The following is a 19,604-nucleotide window of genomic DNA, read 5'->3' on the forward strand; positions in this document are numbered from 1 at the left end:
TTGAGGTCCTGGATGACTCCCGCTAGTGGGGGTTAGTAAGGTGGGAGTGAGGAGGTCTTCCTCAGTGCCATCTTGCAAGACAGGATAAAGTGGGTCAGTAGGATTAGTTTCAGCTTTTTGTTTCAGTTTTCCAGGGTGAGTATGGTGGTGCTTGGCTGTTGTGGTGGCAGGAGTGACTTGAGCCATTCTGAGAACTCCTGGACCAGATTCTGCCAGGTGGTGATGTAGGGGGCTTGGTATGGGTGTTTCAGTCATCCAAAAATAATGTCCTTGGTCCTAAAAATCATGAGCATGTGCCAAGTCCCCTCCATGGGCCAGCCAACATTGAAAACTGGCCATTCATTCATGCAAAAAGTGATAGTCTATCCTCAACATCTAAGCCTAGACTTCTAGCCATAATTTTATAGTCCTCGGAGTGCCCAGGTAGCTCAGTTGGTAGAACTCAATCTCAGGGTTGTGGGTTCGTGCCCCTCGTTGGGCACCATCTATTACTGGAAGTAATAAAATAGAGAACTAGCATGTTCCCACATTAGTGTCAGCACCAGCAGGCTACAGGCCTCCAGCCGGGTGATCTCAACTTGGTGGTCTCTCTCTGCTCACCAATTCTTTAGCAACCCCCCCCCCCAGTTCCTCTTGCTACCACGCAACGCCCCACACACACCCCATGGTCAGCCATCACAACACAACAAAATCACAATTTACAAGATGTCTATACAATAATTTCAGAGTCAATAGATAATGATAAAAGCTTTATCCCTATTGTTCTAACCTTATGATATCATAACTACCTGTGACTGGTCCATGCCACGCTGGTTCACGTCTGCTTCCATTCTCCTCCCACCTCTCCCTTAGAGGCTTTCTGTTTCTCCAACTCTTAGCTCCACCTTCCTTTTCCATGTCCAATCACAGACCTCCTCTTCACTAATATAACTGGACAGGGAAAATCCTGTGACAGTCTAAGAACAAAGTTAAAAATGTGGTCTGAGCCTGTCGCATGGCATCAGTCACAAAGTCAGACAGAGCAAACAGAAGGATGAATGACAATAAGGAACTCAGTCCTGGTGACTGGAGGCAAAAATGAAAGTGAGACAACAGCCTTACACAGCATTGCAGGAGCAACCCGATTCATCTCATGGCTATGAGAGGGATCCAATCCCCTACATGCAGGTCTGGGACATTTCCCAAGTCCCTTGGCCCTAGGGTCATCCAGCAAGTCATCCACTTAGACTGCTTGCAGGCTTCTCATATTAAGAGTGGAGTGCCAAAGTCATCAAAAGAGACTCTGAGGGACACTTCTTGCTGGTCAAAGGAAAAATACAACAAGAAGAACTCTCAATCCTGAACATCTACGCTCCAAATGCAAGGGCACCCTCTTTTGTAAAAGAAACTTTATTAAAGCTCAAAGCACACATTGCACCTAACACAATAATTGTGGGTGACTTCAACACTGCACTTTCCTCAATGGACCAATCAGGAAAACAGAAACTAAACAGGGACACAATGAAACTAATTGAAGCTTTGGACCAATTAGATTTAACAGATATATATAGAACATTCTATCCTAAAGCAAAAGAATATACCTTTTTCTCAGCACCTCATGGTACCTTCTCCAAAATCGACCATATAATTGGTCACAAGACAGACCTCAACAAATATAAGAAGATCGAACTAATCCCATGCCTCCTATCAGATCACTATGGAGTAAAAGTGGTCTTCAATAGCAACAAAAACAACAGAAAACCCACATACACGTGGAAACTGAACAATATTCTACTCAATGATACCTTGGTCAAGGAAGAAATAAAGAAAGAAATTAAAGACTTTTTTAGAACACAATGAAAATGAAGACACAACATACCCAAATCTATGAGACACAATGAAAGCAGTGCTAAGAGGAAAACTCATAGCCCTGAGTGCCTCCAAAAAGAAAATGGAGAGAGCATACACTACCAGCTTAATGACACACCTGAAAGCCCTGGAACAAAAAGAAGCTATTTCACCCAGGAGGAGTAGAAGGCAGGAAATCATCAAACTCAGGGCCGAAATCAATCAAGTAGAAACAAAGAGAACCATACAAAGAATCAACAAAACCAGGAGCTGGTTCTTTGAGAAAATCAACAAGATAGATAAACCCTTAGCCAGACTAACCAAAGGGCACAGAGACAGTATCCAGATTAACAAACTTAGAAATGAAAACGGAGATATAACAACAGAAACTGAGGAAATTCAAAAAATCATTAGATCCTACTACAAAAGCCTATACTCAACACAACTGGAGAATCTGGAGGAAATGAACAGTTTCCTAGACAGATATCTGACACCAAAACTAAATCAGGATCAAATAGATCATCTAAACAGTCCCATAACACCTGAAGAAATAAAAAGGGTCATAGAAAGTCTCCCAACCAAAAAAAGCACAGGACCAGATGGCTTCAGTGCAGAGTTCTATCAGATCTTCATAGAAGACCTAACACCAATACTCTTCAAACTATTCCACAAAATAGAAACAGAAGGAAGTCTACCAAACTCGTTCTATGAAGCCACAATTACGCTGATACCAAAACCACGCAAAGATCCAACAAAGAAAGAGAACTTCAGGCCAATTTCTCTTATGAATATTGATGCAAAAATACTTAATAAAATTCTTGCCAACCGAATCCAAGAACACATCAAAATGATCATCCACTATGATCAAGTAGGCTTCATCCCAGGGATGCAGGGATGGTTCAATATAAGGAAATCCATCAATACTATCCACTACATAAACAAACTCAAAGAAAAAAACCATATGATCATCTCATTCGATGCAGAAAAAGCATTTGACAAAATCCAGCATCCTTTCATGCTAAAAGTCTTGGAAAGAACAGGAATTCAAGGTCCATACCTAAGCATCGTTAAAGCAATATAGAGCAAACCGGTAGCCAACATCAAACTAAATGGAGAGAAACTTGAAGCAATCCCACTAAAATCAGGGACTAGACAAGGCTGTCCTCTCTCTCCATATCTTTTCAATATAGTACTTGAAGTTCTAGCTAAAGCAATTAGACAACATAAGGAGGTCAAGGGGATACAAATTGGAAAGGAAGAAGTCAAATTATCATTTGCAGATGACATGATAGTCTACTTAAGTGACCCAAAAACCTCCACCAGAGAACTCCTACAGCTGATAAACAACTTCAGCAAAGTGGCTGGTTATAAAATCAACTCAAGCAAATCAGTTGCCTTCCTATACTCAAAGGATAAGCAGGCTGAGAAAGAAGTTAGGGAAACGACACCCTTCAAAATAGCCACAAACAATATAAAGTATCTTGGTGTGACTCTAACCAAACAAGTGAAAGATCTATATGACAAGAACTTCAGGTCTCTGAAGAAGGAAATCGAAGAAGACCTCAGAAAATTGAAAAATCTGCCATGCTCGTGGATTGGCAGGATTAATATAGTTAAAATGGCCATCTTGCCAAAAGCAATCTACAGATTCAATGCAATCCCCATCAAAATCCCAACTCAGTTCTTCACAGAGTTAGAAAAAGCAATTCTCAAATTCATCTGGAATAACAAGAAACCCAGGATAGCTAAAACTATTCTCAACAACAAAAGAAATTCTGGGGGAATCAGTATCCCTGACTTCAAGCAATACTACAGAGCAATAGTATTAAAAACTGCATGGTATTGGCACAGTAACAGACAAGTGGACCAATGGAATAGAATTGAAGATCCAGAAATGAATCCACACACCTATGGTCACTTGATCTTCGACAAAGGAGCCAAAAACATCCAGTGGGAAAAAGATAGCCTTTTCAACAAATGGTGCTGGATCAATTGGAGGTCAGCATGCAGAAGAATTCGAATTGATCCATTCTTATCTCCATGTACTAAACTTCACTCCAAGTGGATCAAGGACCTCCATGTAAAACCAGACACACTGAAACTAACAGAAAAGAAACTGGGGAAGACCCTTGAGGACATGGGCACAGGGGAAAAGTTCCTGAACAGATCACCAATAGTTTATGCTTTAAGATCAAGAATTGACAAATGGGACCTCATAAAATTACAAAGTTTCTGTAAGGCAAAGGACACTGTTAAAAGGACAAAACAGCAACCATCAAATTGGGAAAGGATATTCACCAACCCCACCATCTGATAGAGGGCTAATATCCAATATATACAAAGAACTCAAGAAGTTAGACCCCCAGGGAACCAAATAACCCTATTAAAAATGGGGTACAGATCTTAACAAAGAATTTTCACCTTAAGAAATTCGGATGGCCGAGAGGCACCTTAAGAAGTGCTCAACATCATTAGTCATTAGGGAAATGCAGATCAAAACAACCCTGAGATTTCACCTTACACCAGTCAGAATGGCTAAGGTCAAAAACTCAGGAGACAGCAGGTGTTGGCAAGGATGTGGAGAAAGAGGAACACTCCTCCACTGCTGGTGGGGCTGTAAGATGGTACAACTACTGTGGAAATCAGTCTGGAGGTTCCTCAGAAAACTGAACATGAGACTTCCAGAGGACCCTGCTATACCTCTCCTGGGCATATACCCAAAGGATTCCCCAGCATGCAATAAAGACACATGCTCCATTATGTTCATAGCAGCCTTATTTATAATAGCCAGAAGCTGGAAAGAACCCAGATGCCCCTCAAAGGAGGAATGGATACAGAAAATGTGGTATATATACACAATGGAATACTACTCAGCAATTAGAAACAATGAATTCACAAAATTTTTAGGCAAATGGTTTGATCTGGAAAATATCATCCTAAGTGAGGTAACCCAATCACAAAAGAATACACATGGAATGCAATCTCTGATAAGTGGATATTAATTACCCAGAAGCCCTGAATACCCAAGGCACAAATTGCATAACAAATGACTCCCATGAAGAAGTATGGAGAGGGTCCTGATCCTGGAAAGGATTGATCTAGCATGGGAAGGGAATATAAGGACAGAGAAAAAGGAGGGAGGTGATTGGAGAAGGGATGGAGAGAAGACGGTTTATGGGACATGTGGGGAGAGGGGATCCGGGAAAGGGGAAATCATTTGGAATGTAAACAAAGAATATAGAAAATAAAAATATTAAAAAAAAAAAAAAGAGTGGAGTGCCAAAACACTAAGACAGAGGATAAACATTCAGACACCTACCAGTCAGGTTCTGACCCAACATTTTGAGGGGTCCGGGGTAGTCGTGCTTGGGGATCCCAGACAAGCCCCCAAATGCCCAGATCCAAGGGTCCCCAAAGACCACCAGCAATAGAATCCGAATGCAAAAGCAAAGAATTTTTAATTCAAGCTTGAGCTTGGACCCTCAGGCCCTTCCAACAAAGTGGGGTAGCACAAAAGGCCTCAAGCACCTAAGGTTCAACCTTTTTATTTCAGTTACAGCAGGGTGAGGGACTTATCAACTTGGCAGTTACATGACTGGCTAACAATGATTTCAGTTGGTTTAAGCAGTTTATTTATATCTATCTACATAGATATAGAACATGAGGTATTTTCTTGCTGGTGGCCCATGGCTAGGGTGGTTCCTTCCTGGAACAATTTTGTTTTTTTTTTAATAATTAGAGTTTAACCCTAGGACAGGTATATAAAATGGAGGCCTGGTTACAAGATGGATTCTGTCTTGTCAAGTTGTGACGCTTCATCAGTATCTGGCATGAATTCCCTCCTATTGATGAAACACAGTAAGTAATAAATGAGGTTATCTATAGGAAAGTATATTCTAATAGCATAGAGGGTAGGTATCTGCCCAGCTCTTGTGCTGTTTAAGGTTTATAAACATTGTGTGTATAATTTATCTGGGAACTAAATGGTTAAAGGTGGGTAGTAATCTGGGTCCAGATTAAGTAATTTGTCCAACAAAAGTAAAATACTGATGTATCAAAACTATCCTCACATTTCTCAAGTGAAGTCTTTAAACCTGTGGTTTTAATCTGTGAAGCATAACCCCTTTGGCTAACGTCTCCAGAAATATTTACATTATGATTCATAACAGTAGCAAAATTACAGTTATGAAGTAGGAAGAAAAATAACTTTATGATTGGTCACCACAACATGAGGAAGTGTATTAAAAGGTCCAGCATTAGAAGATTGAGAACCATTGCTCTAAACAGTTCCCAAAAAGTCTGGCTCCATTTCTTCCTTCTCACTATTGTATTCCACAGATAATCATCTTCCCATTTCTTCCTTCTCACTATTGTATTCCACAGATAATCTTCCCATTTCTTCCTTCTCACTATTGTGTTCCACAGATAATCTTCCCATTTCTTCCTTCTCACTATTGTATTCCACAGATAATCTTCCCATACAAATGTGACCAGTGCCTTAACTACCAACTTGTAATTCATAATTCATATCAGACACTTTGACACTTTACTCATCTATTTTCATTTTGCCTGTCTTCCTGAAAAACTTAAATCAATTCAGGCCTTAGTTCATATCTCTTCCTGATTCCTTCTGGTCTTATAATTATATAATCCTGTACGCTGTTAGGAACATAACTTAGAAACCATTTTGTGTGACTTGAAATAATGCAAGGCATGTGAGATAGAAGTTTGCCATCAGGTATCTCTGGTAAGACCTAGATGCAAACCACTGGCAGGCCACCTGGCAGCCCAGTTATCAGCCTAGCCCAGGATAGTCCTTGACATGCTTAAAAACAAAAACCTAGCCCCAAGGTGGGGTTAAGATAGTGAACCACACCCAAGTTGTGAGCTTGATTTTCAGAGCCCAATGAAATGATACAAAGGTTGGAACTTTGGGATTATTCTCTAGGATTGCACTGCTGTGCTCCCTAGACATAGCATGTCTAGCCTGTGCATTTATATACATCAGCAAGAACGAGTTAACAGTCAGCTGCCTTACTGTAGCACTTTCCCCAGTACTGTCTGATCAGTAACTTCTCGTTCAATTACCCAGAAGGGTTCAATTACCCAGAAGGAGGTGCCTCTTCTTGAGTATCTTTTTTGTTTGTTTTTTTGAGACAGGGTTTCTCTGTGTAGCTCTGGCTGTCCTGGCCTCGAACTCAGAAATCCGCCTGCCTCTGCCTCCCAGAGTGCTGGGATTACAGGCGTGCGCCACCACCACCCGGCTAGTATCATATTCTTACTGCTGGCACTAAGTATGATACTTTGTTTGGAATAAGTGAATCCAAATGACGTAGTCCTGTTAGTGAACAAATATTTTCATGTATCCCAGCCAGGTTCATTCCTTTTCCTCTTCATTTTCTCGGTATAAACCCCCTTTTCGTACATTTCATTAGTTGTATGGTCCTATTTTCTCATTCACACTCTGGCTCCGCCCTCCCTCAAACTTGAGGTCCCAATGCATCAAATGAGAACAGGTATGTGCTATTCCTCGAGCGAATCCATTCTTATTAGCTTTTTTCCTCAGAGGAGCTAGACTAACAACATTAAGACTGAAAGAAAACACTAACCAACCGTACAACCGGGAACATTTCCCTAAACTTCCAGCTCAAACTTGTATCTCCAGGTAGGATCGGGCGTGCTCCGCAGCTGGTCCCGCCCCCGGAAACGGAAACGGAAGAGACAAGGCGGGCCCCGGAACTCACTATTGGGGGCGGGGAATCTGTTTTCCCGAGCGAGGTCCTAAGGCCCGAGTCAGCAGGCGCGTGGCGCGGTCACTCTTGGCGACTCGGCTCCCTATTGGTCTCTTAGGGCACCGCCCACCGGCGGGCGGGGATTCGGTGTGCTGCGCGCAGCTCCCGGACCCTGCCCGCCCCGAGGCTCGGCTTTTGCAGTCGGAGGTTTCCCTAGACTCCGGCCTTCCCTGGCCGTTCGGGGGTGGCCCCGCGTGTGAGCCTCGCGGCCGCTCTCCCTCCCGCCGGCTCTGACTCGATAGGTGAGTCCCGATGCATCCCTCACCCCCCAGCTCACTGCGCGCTTCCCGCGACACCCGTAGCCTCACCGCTCGCCCTCCGTGGCGGGAGATGACGAGGCCGCGGAGCGCAGACTGGGGGATGCTGGGGAGCAGCCCCTCTGGGGTGCCTCACCCGTGAGAGGCGCTGTCTGCGAAAGCCAAGGCTGCCCTGTGACGAGAGGTCTCCTGCACCGACTGTGCCCGCTTTCCGGCCCCTTATTTGAAAAGAGAATTATAAGGAACTGTAACAAAAATGGCAGTGTTCTGCCAGAGGAGAGGGAACTCTGACGGATGTGGCCCAAGGGATCGCGGGATAGAACGACTGCTGAGGTCTGTTCAGTGGTCCCGACCGGGTGTCCCTAACGGTCTCCTTGGGACAATGCTTGGTTTTTTATTTGTTTGGTTTTTTTGTTTGTTTGTTATTTCGAGACAGGGTTTCTCTGTGTAGCCCTGGCTGTCCTGGAACTCACTCTGTAGACCAGGCTGGCCTCGAACTCAGAAATCCGCCTGCCTCTGCCTCCCAGAGTGCTGGGATTACAGGCGTGCGCCACCATCGCCCGGCCAATGCTTGGTTTTAAAAATGTGTTTACTCCCAGAGGAAAGTGTGTGGTTGTCAACACTTGGTGCTGCCTTGTAGTTGACTGTGAAGAGACTTGACCCTTTAACCTTAAAACTCTCCGTTATAGATGCTCCCTATGAAATCTGTATCTCATTAGTTGATTGTGTGCATTCGTGTGGATGTTGGTGCATATGTGCCGGTAGTGTGTGTTAATTTTAGATCTTTCTGGATTAACCGAGGCTGGGTTTTACTGAAACCGGGTCCTTGTTGGTTAGCCAGCTTGTCTCAGGGATCCCCATTCTTCACCTCCCCAGTTCTGAGCGCTCAACTTATTAAATGGCTACTGGGATCAAAGCTCATTCTGACTCCGGCAGGACAAGTGCACTTATCCACTGAGCTGTCTAGTCAGCCTCTCATATTTATGTTTCATTGTGTATTTGTTAGGTAGTGTTTTTCTAAGGAATTGTGGAAAAGAAGGGGACATTCTCTTATGAGATTTTGGTAGAAATTTTAATTGAGGTAATTTTGTATTACAGAAGATATCTTACCGGAGATGTTGTATAAATGCATTTAGATACAAACAAGGATGAACAGGCATATCCAGCCTTTTTGATATTTCCATACAATGTTGCTGTCATCTACAAAGTTCGTGGCTGAGAACATCACAATATAGCTACAAAACATTTTGCAAAAAGCGTTCATAATGTTTAAGCACATTTACAAGGATCCATGGCTATCCTTGACCACATAGGGCTGCTCACCTAGTAATTAACATACTAGTTCTGGGTATGGGACATAGCTATAATCTCACTGCTCTTAAAACTGAGGCCGTCAGATCATGAGTTAAAAGCTGGCTTGTATTATAAAGTGAGACCGTCACAAAAGGTAAACTAAGGGTCTAGGGGTGAAATACAGTTGATGAAGTGCTTGGCTTAGCACACTAGAAGCCCTCAGCTCTGCATATGGTAGTGATAGTGACACAGACCTGTAACTAGCACGTGGGAGGTGGAAGCAGAATCAGAAGTTCAAGGTTATCTTTGTCTACATGGTTGGAGGCCAGTCTGGGACTCATGAGGTAATTGTTTTACACACACACACACACACACACACACACACACACACACACAAAGTAAAAGAAAATATAACAGGTATTAGAGAGATGGTTCAGTTGGTAAAGTGCTTGCCTTGCAAGCATGAGGACCTGAGTTCAATCCCTAGAACCTACATTTTTAAAAATGTAAAGCTTGCAGTTGGCCAGACAGGTGGTCCCTGGGGCTTGCTGGTCAGCCAGCCTAGTCTGCAAGCTCTAGGCTATTGTGAGGCTCCTGCCGAGTCAGACACCAGAGCTTCTCCTCCAACCTCTGCAGTTACATGTACCCAAGAACCCATGATAGTAGGTAAATGGCCCATGATAGTATTTAGTTACCTAGAATATTTTTATAAGAGTCCTTGAAAACTCACTCTCAAGAATTATTTATCTTTTGGTAATGAAAATTAGGTAACATTCTTCTTTGTAGTCTGACCCTCCCTACACTTTTCTCTCCAAATTGCTTTGAGATTCAGAACCAAATGCTTAGTTTTGTGATGACATGTTAGGAGTAGTGTTCAGAGAGGGTAAGATTCTTACCCAGCAGCAGGAAGCACTTTACAACCTAAGTGAAAAAGGAACAAGCTCTATTATCTACTGATCAGGAATTTAAGAACAAGTCAAAACTGGGTCTTTAAATTGAGTGAGTTTTGGTGAATCATTCAATATTTAATCAACAAGTTTATTTATAAAGTAGAGTAATTGCATACATACATAAAAATGTACTTGACTCATACTTAGTTTCTGGGGTGTACAAAGGCACCTGATATAGTATCTCATATAATGTATCAAAATAAAACAACAAAACCCTCTTTTACTCAAGTGTAAATTGTTAGTTTCTTCATATAGGTATCATATAGATGTATTACACATTTTGTCTAATATACTCAGATTATTTATCAAATGACCCAAGAAGGACATGGTTTGCTAGAGATGGTTCTGACTCTATGGAGGAAATAGTTATTTTTCCCTACAAAATGTAACCTCTTAGAACTCCCAAGGTTAAATTAGAATACTTGGCAAGAGCTAGGTTTGTGGCACTTATAATTTCAGCACTTGAGAGGCAGAAGCAGGAGAATTTTGAGCTCAGGGCTAGCCTTGGCTACAAAGCAACACTACAACAGAAAATAAAATTCCTAGTGAATGCTTATCTTTCTCCACTAACCTGCCTCTTAGCAATCTAGACATTTTTCTCAGTCTTCCGTTCTTTAACGTATTGCTATTCTGTTCTCTTCTTGCCACCATAGCAGTTTTAGCTTCTTGAGAATAATGTCTACACATCATGCTGTCAGTTAGACTCTTCACTTGGGGAGGGTGCGTCCCTCACCTGCCAGCTGATCTCTTCTGACCTCTAGTTACAGGTGACTGGATGTTCAAACCGCAGAATGCAGAGCACCCTACAAGGTAAAGGAAAAGCCACTTAATTATGCTAGTTATTAAACAAAAGTTTAGCAGTATTGATCTTTGTAATAAGTAAGTTGTGAGAAATAGTCATTAGGGTTTGGGTGGGTTTTTTTTGGGGGGGGGGGGGGAGGTTGTTTGTTTTTGTTCTGTTTTTCCAGAAGGAAAGGTAAAAATGGGATTTGTGAGAGCATGTCCTGGTTTGGCTTTCTGTTGCTGTAGTAAAGACTGACCAGAATCAAGCTGGGGAGGAAAGGGCTTGGCTTACATGTCCCAGTCTCAGCCATCATTGAGAGACAGACAAATGGAATATTGCATAGTATGTCCTACCTTTAAATAGTGTTAAGCAAATATGTGTGTTCATTTCACCAGTAAGTTTAATTCACTTGACCACTGGTGTGACCCTTCATCTCACTGACTGACTAGTTGTGTTTAGGCTGGCCACAATGAGCACATCGCAGCTAAAGGAAGCGAAGGTGCCCAGTGTTCTGTTTGTGGGAGACGACGATGTTCTCAGTCACATTCTGGACAGAGAAGGAGGTATGTATGGTCGCACAGTCGAAGAGGTGCTTGTGGATCACACTGTTCTTAAAAACCTTACAGTCCACAACAGTCACTCTAGTAAGATTGCCCTTCTCTTTGGTTTGCGTCTTTTGAAATATAACTGTAAATCAGTATAAAACCATAACTAATATGAAATGTTAGTAGTGGTGGAAAATAACTACCCATTAACTCTAAATTCAAGGGGTATTAATTTAGTTCCATTTTTTTTCTTAATGTTTTTGGGTTTTTTGCCCACCTGTGTGTCTATACCACATATGTACCTGGTGCCCATGGAGACCAGAACAACACTTTGGAATGAATACTCTAGGGATAGAATTATAGACACTTGTAAGCCACCATGTGGGTGCTAGGAACCAAACCCAGGTCCTCTGCTAGAGCAGCAAGTACTTTTAACTGCTGAGCCATGTCTCTGGCCTATGACTTAGTACTTTTAATGAAAGAAAGCATTGACTTTCCCCACAGCTTTATGTACTGACCATGCATTTTGTGTAGTTTTTCTGCTGACATATATGTAACATGCACATGGTGATCAGAGGACAATTCTCTGGCTTTGGTTCTCTCCTTCCACAGTGCTTCCATTAGGCTGGTGTTGTGCACATTTTACCTACCAAGCAACTATCTGGATAATTCTAATGTAATACTTAGAACTCATACCCGTGTGTCCTAATGGTTTATATATTTTTACAGGAACTAAATTAAAGAAGGAGAAAGCTCAGCTTCTGGTCAATCCCCAGAAAGTAATAAAGAAGGCAAAATGTGAGTTGGAGAAAAGTGACCTGGAAGTCTTAGAGGATCAGAACTACGTGGAAGTCTTGGGAAGAAATATTCAAGGTACCCAGTCGGTGACACACACCCAGCTTACGGCTAGTCAGGTGGACTGCTTTCACAATGCACAAGAATCACTTGGTAAACTAGAAAGTCATGTAGTACAGTTGTGTGTCGAATCTAAAGGCATTTCTTTCAAATTGTTCGTTTTGGTGCATTTTTTAAGGTCTGATTTTTTAATAAATAAAAAAAAGAGAAATAACTAATCCTTGGTCTGTGACCCTCTCCGGTCCAACCTCCTGAGTAGTTGTGATTATAGACATGTTTTCTCATGCCATAGACAGGCATGTTATTGCTTTTAGAGGAGAAATGATTTATTTCAGTTCACAGATTCAGGGATTGAACCCATGGTTTCTTGGGGCATGCCATTGGGCAGGATTCAGTCTGTGGCTGCTGGTCCGGTACTCTCAGGTGGAATGTTGTGGGAGTTGGGCGCATGTGCAGAGGAGGGCTCTTCCCTCATGGAGAGGGAGACAGAAGGTAGTGACCTTTGAAAATCACCTTACAAAGGAGGGCATTTTATTGTTTCCTTGGTTCTCTCTGTAGGTGGTTTTCTGTTGGGTTGGGTTGGGTTTTTGGGGGTTTTGTTTGTTTTGTTTTTGTTATTTGTTTTTTTGAGGCCAGCTGCAAACTCACTAAGAGTTTCTTGTCTCTGTCTCCTGAGTACTGAGATTAAAGTCATTTACTACCAGGCCCAGCTCCTGTAAGCAACTTTTGAGTAACTGTGGCATCTTTATTTACCAATCAGAATTAATTGGGGGCAAGTTCCTAAAAGCTACATGCAGACCCTCTCCTGCAAACAGTTTTGGGGGACACAATTATCATTAAAATATAAACAGCTACAATGAATCTGTTCCCTATTGTTAGAACAAGTGAATATTCCAGTCTTTTGCTATATTTTTGTGCTAAATCTTTAGATATAGTCATTATTTCTTTAGAAAACTTCATAGTGAAAAGAGGATATTGTTCTAACATATGCAGATGGAATCAACATTTTTAAAAGAATTTTGAAGTAATCTTTCCTGCTATTGGGGATAGATCACAAGCTCTTGTCCATGCTGGGCAGATGCTTTCCCATTGATTTAGACCACAGCCCTCTTACACCTTACTCTTTCCCTCCACCCCCTGACCTGGAACTCAGAAAGATCCACCTGCTTCTGGCTCCCCAGTGCTGAGATTAAAAGATTACACAACCATGCCCAGCATGAATTTTTTTCTTCCTATTATGTGCCGAGCCATGTTTAGAGGCAGAGAGTGGTGTTCCAGGTAATACACAGAAAGTAGCATTTTCTGCATTTATCTTAGTCTTTTTTTTTTAAGCCTGATTCGAGAATTTTTTTAATTACCTTTCTTTTGTTATCTATTTGTTTATTTTAGGTGTTTCTAAGGGTTTCTCTGTGTAGCTCTGACTAGTCTGGAATTCACTTTGTGGACCAGAGTGGCCTGGAACTCACAGAGGTCCTCCTGCCTCTGCCTCTGAAGTACCAGGGATTAGAAGAATGTTACTACCTCCTGGCTGACACCTTGCTCTTCTTACATGGTTGCTGGAATTTGAATTCCGATCCTCGTGATTACATAGAAAATCTTTCTTTTATATTTTGATTTGTTTTATTATGTATATAATGTTTTTCTTGCATGTATGCCTACATGCCAGAAGAGGGCATCAGATCCCATTACAGATGGTTGTGAGCCACCATGTGGTTGCTGGGAATTGAACTCGAGGCCTCTGGAAGAGCAGTCAGTACTCTTAACCACTGAGCCATCTCTCCAGACCCTAGAAAACATTCTTAACTGTGGACCTTTTCCCCCAGCTCTCTTTTGTCATAACAGAAAACACACTAGTGTTTTAGGTTTGGATTTTTTTTTTTTTTTTTTTTTTGCGTAAAAAACAAACAAAACCAACAGTTTAAAAGTTATATTTAATTTGTTTATTTTGTGTGTTCAAATGTGAAGGTCAGAGAGAAACTTGGGAGAGTTGATTCTCCCCTTTCAACATGTTGGTTCCGATGGTCAAAGTCAGGTTGTCAGACTTTGTAGTGGCAGGTGCTTTTGCCCACTGAACCATCTTGCTAGAGTAAGTTTTACAACACGGGGACATTTAACAAAGGATCTTTTATTTTCCTGCATTGCCATTTTGAGACTTGGTACCATGTAACCTAGGCAGGTTTTGAACTACTGATCATCTTGTCTCCTCTATATAAGTGTTAGAATTGCAGGCATGTACCACCACATCTGGCTCTCACACAGAATTTTTAGAAAGAGTAAGAAAAGAAAAAAGTCTGTTCACTAAGAACATTTGCTGTGGTATGTCTCCAAGGGTTTATGCATTAGAAGTGTGGTACCCAGGATGGTGACGTTGGGATCTGACAAGGTCTAATAGGAGTTAAGTCACCTGAGGTATGCTATCTTAAGAGACAAGCATTGAAGTGGCTCTTAATAGATTCAACAGTGCTATACTTACCATTAGAATGAATTAAGATAGTTCTTACAAAAGCATGTTATAAAAAAATGTGTGTCCTCTGGGTGACTCTCAGGCTTCTTGACTTTCTATATGGCACAAACAAGGGAACTTTTATCAAGGAGCTCGTTCTAGCCCATGTCCAGGAAAGAAGAGCACCTTATTTATAAAGTTCCTCATTTCAGAGATTCTTTTTCAAATCTCAGATTCTGTTTTATTTATGGACATGCGGGTGTGCAGAGGGCGTTGACTCTGCTGTGGGCTACCGGATGCAGATGCTGGGAGTCTAAGTCAGAGTCTCTGGAAAAAGAGAAAGCATTTTTAACCACTGTCCCATTTCTCCAAGTCAGGTTTTGTTTTGCTAGGGTAGCAGAGCTTGTGAAGATAGATTTTACATCCATTATTGGTCCTTTTATAGCTCATAGTTTTATCTACGTGATTTAAATTCCCATATTAATCTCCCCAGTTTAGAGAAATCTATAGATAGCATGTTTCTTGTGGTAACATTTAAATAAACAAGATCAGTCAGTTTTCCTTGTATGTGTGAAAATACTTTATATATAAATATCTGATGGTAAGCTTTTATGAAAGGTAGTAAGGGGGATAACTTTTAGATTTTAACTATTTAAAGTTTTATCTTTTTTCTTAACTTTTTTCCTCAGTACATGTTACATTTTGTTTTTCAGAATCCTTGGGAAATGGCTCTGCTGTAGATGATAGGAATAAAGTTTATTCTTTTCAACACAGAAAACACCCTGAAGAGATGACTAAATTGGGTATGTTACTGTCTGTCTTCTATAGTTACTATAGATTAACACCACAGTCTCCTGATTATCATATTACTGTATTCTTAAAAGAATGATGAAATAAGTGGTTCTTAGAATTTAGAGAATGAGACATTTCCTTAAAGAATAATGCCGTTCACTGGTATGATGTCATACACCTAGAATTCCAACACTCTAGACATAGAGACAAGAGTGTCACAAGTTCAGACATCCTGAGCTGCTGTCACTTAAAAAGAAAGTCATATATATAATAGCAGTAGAAGTTATTTCTGACCAAGTACTATAGGCCAGGGTCAATGCATTGTGTAATATATATGTCTGTTTGCCTGTCTATCTAGTGGAGCCTATATGGTGTGTGTTAAAATTATAGACACATTGCAGAGCCAGGTTTAGATTTCAAAGCTTATACCATTCTATTTCTATCCAGTCTCTGTCATATTACTTATAAGCTACAGTGGTTGCTCAAAGTAGAAAGGCATTGTCTGGGGCTGAATTATAGAAGGTAGTGATGCCAGTCCTTGAAAATAAATAGTAACTTTACTTCCCTTCTCACACTGTTCCCTTTGCACTAATATCAAATAGAAAGCTGGAAGTGGTGGTATATACCTGTAACTCCAGCTACTCGAGAGGCTGAGGCAGGGAGACAGTAGTCTTAAAGGCTAACCTGAGCTGAAAAGTGGGAGCCTACCTTAAAACATCCATTTTTATGTCTATATGAAACCAAAAGGATCTCAGCTAGTCACATGAACTGGTGTGACATTATGTTGATAGACAGTTCTTCTTCCCCTGCCCTCCATCCAGTGAATCAGAGCCTTTTGATCCAAGGCTCAAAATTTAGATTTTCTAGAGAGAACCACAGACTGAGCCACAGGCACACCTAGAACACTGCAAAGGATGAGGGCCATGAAGAAGAGATGGGGCATCCAAGAAGACAGGGTCAGTGGGGTCCAAGCAGAGGAATGACTTCAAGGAAAACATTGTTTTTAAGTTTTTATATTAGTGTACGTGATTATATATCATAATGGGCTTCATTATGCCATTTCATACATGTGTGTCATATTTCACCACATTACTCTTTCTCTTCTCATTGCTGATGATTCCCACCTTTAATTAGTCATTCTTTCTCCCTCCCTCCCACTAATGAGTATAGTTAAGGTTATTTACATGGGTAAGGGATTATTTAGAAGCTTACCAGTGGCTACTTTGCACTGAACAAAGTGCTGTACACTTTCTCTTCCTCCCCTAGTGGTTACCTGTAGATTCTTAGGGACTGATTGGGCCCTGTGAGTCTCTACACTAAAAACTTTTGGGTTTTTTGTTTGTTTTTTGTTTTGTGTTTGTTTGTTTGTTTGTTTGTTTATTTGAGACAGGGTTTCTCTTTGTAGCCCTGGCTGGCCTGGAACTCACTCTGTAGACCAGGCTGGCCTCGAACTCAGAAATTTTCCTGCCTCTGCCTCCCAAGTGCTGGGATTAAAGGCGTGAGCCACCACTGCCTGGCCTACCTTAACAACTCTTAACTGTCTATAAACCCTCAGGAAACATCAGGACCCCGTGAGCCCCTGACTCCTACATGACAAATATTGATGAGTTCAGTTTTGTGCTGGTTATGTGCAAGTAACCACAGCTGCCCCTGCTCATGCAGCACCCGTCACTCGTGAGGGAGCATGCGCTGCCCTCCCCTCCCTCCAGCTCTTGCCTTCCTTCAGAGAGAGTGCCTGAGCCTCAGAGGTGGAGATGCTCTGATGACTGAGCATTGAGTATGCACTTATTCCTAGTACTTAGGCCCCTTACAAATCCCTGTAAGAACCATTGTCTACTACAAAAAGAAGCCTCTCTGACCAAAAGCAAAGGGAGTCTCAAAAACCAAGACCATAGCCGGGCAGTGGTGGCGCACACCTTTAAACCCAGCACTTGGGAGGCAGAGGCAGGTGGATTTCTGAGTTCGAGGTCAGCCTAGTCTACAAAGTGAGTTCAGGACAGCTAGGGCTACACAGAGAAACCCTGTCTCAGGGAAAAAAAAGAAAAAAAAAAAGACCATAAAGAGCAAATAAACTGTAATAACAACAACAACCACAAACCACGCAATGACTTATAGATCAAGAAATTAAGAAAGAGAAGTGCTGTGGAGCTTGTGAGTATCTTAGCTAAATTTCAAGATCACAGGCAAATATGGTGACAGATACTAAGGGCATATAGGCCGGAAAGATGGCTGAAATCTAAATACAGCTATACTTTCTCCATTTAAAGAATAAAAGAAGTAGGCTGGTGAAATGGTTCAGGAGTTCAGAGTATGTACTGCCTTTGCAGAGGGCCAGGATTGGTTCCTAGCACCTTGGGGTGTCTGATGCCCCAGGCATTGTGGGCATTTGTACTCAACACATATAATTACATAATTAGAAATGATAATGACACATCATAAAAAGAATAAAATAAGTAATATAATTTGATTAATATATACCATTGTGTGAGTTGTACATTTAAGGATGTAAATCTGTTCCCCTCACTTAGACTCCACGTGCTTGTCACAGTGTGAGAGTGTAAGTATCATTGAAACAAAGATTGACCAAGCCTGCTCGGTCAGTCAACAGGTTCTCCAGTGCAGGAGTGAAGATTGAAAAGAAAGAGACAATTAGACAAAACTGCAGCATGACCCCAGTCGGTTCTGAGACTGAAGGGCAGGTTTAATAATTCTAAATCCATTTTTATACCGATTTAATTACATGCAGGAATTAAGGTCAATAGTAGTACAATAAGGAATAAGCAAAACAGTAAACACAAAATTGTCAAGGCAGTAAACAAAATCCCACATCACTTCATTGATAGTTATTTCCAAGGGTGTGTAAGGATGACCAAAATACCTAGCCTACTTCCTTGTCCAAGCCCAGAATCTTGCTTGAAGCTTGTTTCTTCCTAACCTACTTCCTTATTATGCCCTAATGTCAGATTCCTGCTTGAGCCCTTGTCCTTGGCCAATGTCAGACTCCTGCCAGGCAGCCCGGTACCCCAATAAGGCTCTCTACAAAAGATTAGACCTTTTATTTAAAATATCACCTAAAAACCAAACATTTCATCTGGTGTTTACCTAAAGAAGCGGCCATCTGTTCAACACCATATTTTATTTTATACATTATTCCTATGCATAGTTTTTTTTTTAAATGCTTTTTTTTTTATTCGATATAATTTATTTACATTTCAAATGATTTCCCCTTTTCTAGCCCCCCCCCCCACTCCCCGAAAGTCCCGCAAACCCCCTTCTCTTCCCCTGTCCTCCCACCCACCCCTTCCCACTTCCCCGTTCTGGTTTTGCTGAATACTGTTTCACTGAGTCTTTCCAGAACCAGGGGCCACTCCTCCTTTCTTCTTGTACCTCATTTGATGTGTGGATTATGTTTTGGGTATTCCAGTTTTCTAGGTTAATATCCACTTATTAGTGAGTGCATACCATGATTCACCTTTTGAGTCTGGGTTACCTCACTTAGTATGATATTCTCTAGCCTTATGCATAGTTTTAAACACAAGAACACCACTCTTCATAGAAAGTTTAAGAATTTTAAAATGTAACTAACCACATACAGTCTTTACTTGGTGTTTAGATTCCAACTTGTTACCCTTTATCACCTAAGGAGCTTGTGACTGTAATATATTTGATAGGAAAAGGGAGGAGGGCTGGGCAGGGCTGGGCAAAGCTCAAGCCAATAATCCCAGCACTTGAGCCAGAGGCAGGCAGAGCTCTGGGGTCAAGACAGCCTGGTCTGAAGAGTGAATTCCAAGACAGCCAGGGCTACACAGAGACCCTGTCTCAAAACAAATAAAGACAATAAATAAGAGAGAAAAGGATACACATGTCAATGGAGAGAAGTAGTAGAAGGTATATAAGCTGTTGGTAGAGATTCGAGTAAGTTTTCTCTTTTGCTGTTTGGGGAATTTGTGTATAGTTGGGGGTTTAGATGCTAGGAAGGAGTGAAATGGCTCAACAGGTAAAGGCATTTGCCACAAAACATGAGAAACTGAATTTGATCTCCAAGATCTCATTTTGGAAAAAGAAA

General features: G+C 41.5%; 1 protein-coding gene across 3 annotated transcripts in view; it reads left to right on the forward strand.

Moving 5' to 3' along the window:
- Positions 1 to 7,599: 7,599 nt before the first annotated feature.
- Orc2 (origin recognition complex subunit 2) overlaps positions 7,600 to 19,604 on the forward strand; it is a 36,542-nt gene continuing 24,537 nt past the window's right edge. For 2 of the 3 annotated variants that reach the window (XM_052193728.1, XM_052193729.1), the window contains exons 1-5: positions 7,601 to 7,861; positions 10,881 to 10,929; positions 11,363 to 11,466; positions 12,178 to 12,321; positions 15,460 to 15,549. In XM_052193728.1, the coding sequence (XP_052049688.1) occupies positions 10,895 to 10,929; positions 11,363 to 11,466; positions 12,178 to 12,321; positions 15,460 to 15,549 (373 nt within the window). In that variant the 5' untranslated portion in view covers positions 7,601 to 7,861; positions 10,881 to 10,894. Of the gene's footprint in view, positions 7,862 to 10,880; positions 10,930 to 11,352; positions 11,467 to 12,177; positions 12,322 to 15,459; positions 15,550 to 19,604 lie in introns of all 3 variants that reach the window. The other variant, XM_052193731.1, reaches the window with a different exon arrangement.

This window comes from Apodemus sylvaticus, chromosome 9, assembly GCF_947179515.1.
Source record: "Apodemus sylvaticus chromosome 9, mApoSyl1.1, whole genome shotgun sequence".
NCBI lineage: Eukaryota > Metazoa > Chordata > Mammalia > Rodentia > Muridae > Apodemus > Apodemus sylvaticus.